Source organism: Lycium ferocissimum, chromosome 11 (assembly GCF_029784015.1).
Source record: "Lycium ferocissimum isolate CSIRO_LF1 chromosome 11, AGI_CSIRO_Lferr_CH_V1, whole genome shotgun sequence".
Taxonomy (NCBI): Eukaryota; Viridiplantae; Streptophyta; class Magnoliopsida; order Solanales; family Solanaceae; genus Lycium; species Lycium ferocissimum.
The window spans coordinates 33,680,812-33,684,526 of record NC_081352.1 but is presented as its reverse complement, the minus strand read 5'-3'; the positions used below and the strand labels follow the sequence as shown (position 1 = coordinate 33,684,526).

The following is a 3,715-nucleotide window of genomic DNA, read 5'->3' as shown; positions in this document are numbered from 1 at the left end:
TCTGTTAAGAAGTCTACTTAATTACAAATAATTTATTCAGAACTCAATAAGCTGGATTTTCAAGAATTCAGAACCTATAACTAAAATATTGGATCTTCCTCTGAACATATCAACCCTAATACAGTAAAAGCATATTTCTAGAGGCAGCTACCAGAACACTACTTAATCGACAAAACAAACTACAGGCAACTTCGAGCAAATGTTTAATAAGCGGGGTTGGCCACGCGGATTTTCTCATGCCTAGCTATGTTCCCCTCTTTTAAAGATGAATCATGGAGTTTAATACTCAGGACTTCCAGTCCTTTGTTGCTTCTCCTTTTCAACAAGGAAAAGCTGTTGCTACAATATCCAACCTACATTGAAAAGTTAACATCAAGAACTTCAAGCAGGTTATCGCTTGCAAATTGCAATATTCACTCTTCCAGACATGCGCCTTTTTCTCAATTAAGTTGTTCCTACTTGCTCTAGCTCTACAATCAAATTGCAATATTCACTCTTCCTTGCAAATTGTTTCTACTTGCTCTAGCTCTACAATCAATAATGCATGCTTTACTCAAAAAGAAAAGGGAAAAAGGGAGCTTTTACAACTGCATTGTTCAGTTTTAGCTATTTTTTCACTGAGAAGCTTAGTGTTCAAAAGCATTTTCTCAGCTTTCAGATATTGCTCTGAAATGAACCCATAAATAAGCCTCTCTTGGTATTCTTCCACAGTAAATCAACATATAAGTGCTCTCGTGGCATCAATTTTTTTTTAGATTATCCTCTTTTTGCGTTTCTCCATATTTGAAACTTACTAAAAGAAACTCACATGTATGGTTTCTTCACCGGAATTTCAAACATTGCAGTGCTAAGGTTGCCGGCTTTATTCAGGGAGGATAACTTTATTTCGGGTAGCATTACCTTTTTTTCTTTTTTCTTTTTTCTTTCTTTCTTTTTTTTTTTTTTTTTTACCCTTTTATGGTTTCCAAGCAGAAAAAATAAACACGACCAACAACGACGACATACCCAGTGTAATCCCAAAAGTGGAGTCCGGGGAGGGTAGGATGTACGTGAGACCTTACCTCTACCTTGCTATTAATAAACAGGAAATGTACCCAATCCGAAGTTAACCTTATGGCATATACACTGATTCATCAGACTGAATGAGTCAGCTTCAAGAAGCTAAAGAAGGATATAATAGTAAGAATCAAGAGATCAACCCCATCATGATCCATAATTACTAGTATAACTCTTGCGAAGCTGCCTGATAGGATTCCCCCTCGTTCCCATCCTATCCCTCTCTTTCAGAAAAGCACACACAAAACAAGCCAACAACAACAACTATGATTCAGTCCCAAACAAGTTGGGATCAACTATATGGATCCTCACTGCTTCATTTAAGCACACACAGAAGAAACCAAAAGAATACAACAACAACATACCCAGTTGTTGATCAGTTGGTGCCATGAAAAATGTGAAGCATATGATCCACCTAATTCAAAAAAAAAAAAAAAAAAAAAAAAAAAAAAAGAACAACTACGCCTGAGTCCCAAACAAGTTGGGGTCGGCTATATGAATCCCCACTTCTTTCATTCAAAGCTCATTTCATAACATCATCATACTAAATAATGCATAGTCAACTCATCAATTATTAGCAAGTCACGAGAAGCCATGATTCATAGCAAAACAACCAATCCTAAATTTGTATTAAGCCAGTCACCACATTCTGGTTATTAACGATATAACTTTCAACAAAGTTTTCATATAGAAAAAAGAAACGCCACCGTTTCATAGCATGTTTAGAAAGTACAAAAAGGAATCCAAAAGAACCAGAAAAACAAAAGGGAAGCAGTTAAATCTTGTACTTGGCTTTGGCTACCTCTGCTTCATTAGGGAAAAAACCCATGAGCCTGCCAGCAGAGTTCTGGTAAGCGTACATGAAACCACCCATTAGCCCAATCAAACCTCCGGTAACCATCGACGGCCCCCTAATCCCTGGCTTTATTCCTGCCCAAATTCCAAAACTTATCGGTAACAAAGGGGATATTTAGCTTATGTGAAATAAATTAAAGTAAATATATAATTCTTAAGAAAAGATATACCATCTGATCAAATTGCATCTAACTTTTGATTGATCTTTGATTAACGTCAACGCTAACTTCTGAATTTTGCATAACTTTCAAACTAAAGCCATAGTTTTTTAGATTTTGGCTGTCTCCTTTATATTGTTTACTCAAATTCAAAGATAAACAGACTAAATTCTAAATCCAAGTCACTATATTATTTTTGGTGATAGAAGAACTATACACAACCTCGTTTAAAATATAGTAGTTTAATTGGCAAAAGGAGGTATAATGATAAATAAATAGTGATAATCAAAATTAAGCTTACTTGATTCAAGGTAAGTTAACTTTGACCTCAATAGCGGAATTTTCCCAAACTAAATTTGTTCTACGTGATTTTTAAATGCGACCGGGTAGCTAAAGGGGCTTACTTGAAATGCTAGTGTGAAGTTTTACTTTCTATATTTGTGTTGGGACGATCTGAGCATATTAATTATGCCTTGTTGATGATATATGTATGTTTTACATGCTAGAAAAGCATAGTTTATCTCTGTATACATTGAAAGTTCATAGGCTTAATACATAGCCATCCCCTTAAACTTGTCAGGATATTTCATTTAGATACTCAAACTAAGCCATGTTCAAATTCTGAAATCTTTTTGCGTGTGTTTTGGTTTGTCTATTAGGTAGTTAAGTTAACCACATAAAATTTGTCATTTTCTTTAATTATACGCATTCGTCTCAATAAGCCGTAAAACCCCACGTGTTTTTCAGCTTAAGGTTGATGCATATAATTAATTGAAGGAGATAGATAGACATATTTTACATGGTCAACTTAACTACCTAATAGATGAATGAAAACACACGCAAAAAAATTTCCCAAATTTGAACCGGAAGTGTCTAATTGAAATGCTACTCAATCGGAACATGGCTTAGTTTGACATTTATATGATATGCACTGTGTGATTTCATTTCAGGTAAGTATATAGAATAATTGATAATAAGAAAGGAGATAAAAGTAGTTACCAGAGAGATAGCCAACGGTAACGGAAATGCCGGTAATGGTGGTTAAACGGAGGTAATCGAGTGTGTTGAAATTGGCAACGGTTTTAGTAAACGGTGGGTTACGATCTACAACCGGGTATTCGGGTTTTGCCGATGCTGTAATGTCTGTGTTCATCTTCCTCTTTTCGGGTCACTCGCCGGTAACGGGTCACTAGGATGATTTTCGCCGATCGGAAAAATAGCTAGTAAGTTCAGTTGGTGTATATGTTTAGTCTTTGGTAATGGGCTGGCCCATTTTGATTAATGAGGCCTAGGGTGGCAAATGGGTGGGTTTGGTTGGATTTGGTTTGGTTGAAAATGGTTTGAATAAAAATGGATTGGGTTTTAAATTGCCCATATTTTATGTGGTTAAATATGTGTTGGGTGATAAAGGGCTGGGTTGGTTATGGGTTAACTCATATTATTTCAAGTGTATGTTTATAATTTTTTTTCTTTTGTCAAGTTAAATTAATTTTTTCATATAAATTTCAGGGGTGAGGAGTGGGGGTGGGGGTAAATTTTTTTTTTATTTTTTATAATTTTTTTTATAAAAATAAAGTATATGAAATTGATTTTTTTTGGGGGGGGGGGGGGGGGGTGGAGGTAGGGGAGGGGGTGGCGTGGGGGAC

General features: G+C 35.7%; 1 protein-coding gene across 1 annotated transcript; it reads right to left on the bottom strand.

Annotated features, from left to right (window-relative positions):
- Positions 1-1,654: 1,654 nt before the first annotated feature.
- Positions 1,655-3,324, bottom strand: LOC132036986 (NADH-ubiquinone oxidoreductase 20.9 kDa subunit-like). Its single transcript, XM_059427408.1, has 2 exons — positions 3,069-3,324; positions 1,655-1,986 (listed from the first exon to the last, which is right to left on the bottom strand). The coding sequence occupies exons 1-2, from the start codon at positions 3,220-3,222 to the stop codon at positions 1,832-1,834; spliced, it is 309 nt and encodes a 102-aa protein (XP_059283391.1). The 5' UTR covers positions 3,223-3,324; the 3' UTR covers positions 1,655-1,831.
- Between the last annotated feature and the right edge of the window lie 391 nt (positions 3,325-3,715).

Coding starts and splice junctions, on each gene's coding strand:
- LOC132036986 (XM_059427408.1), bottom strand. CDS start 3,222: ATGAACACAGACATTACAGCATCGGCAAAACCCGAATACCCGGTTGTA. Junction 1,987..3,068: donor TACCGTTGGCTATCTCTCTG/GTAACTACTTTT, acceptor GAATTTGGGCAG/GAATAAAGCCAGGGATTAGG.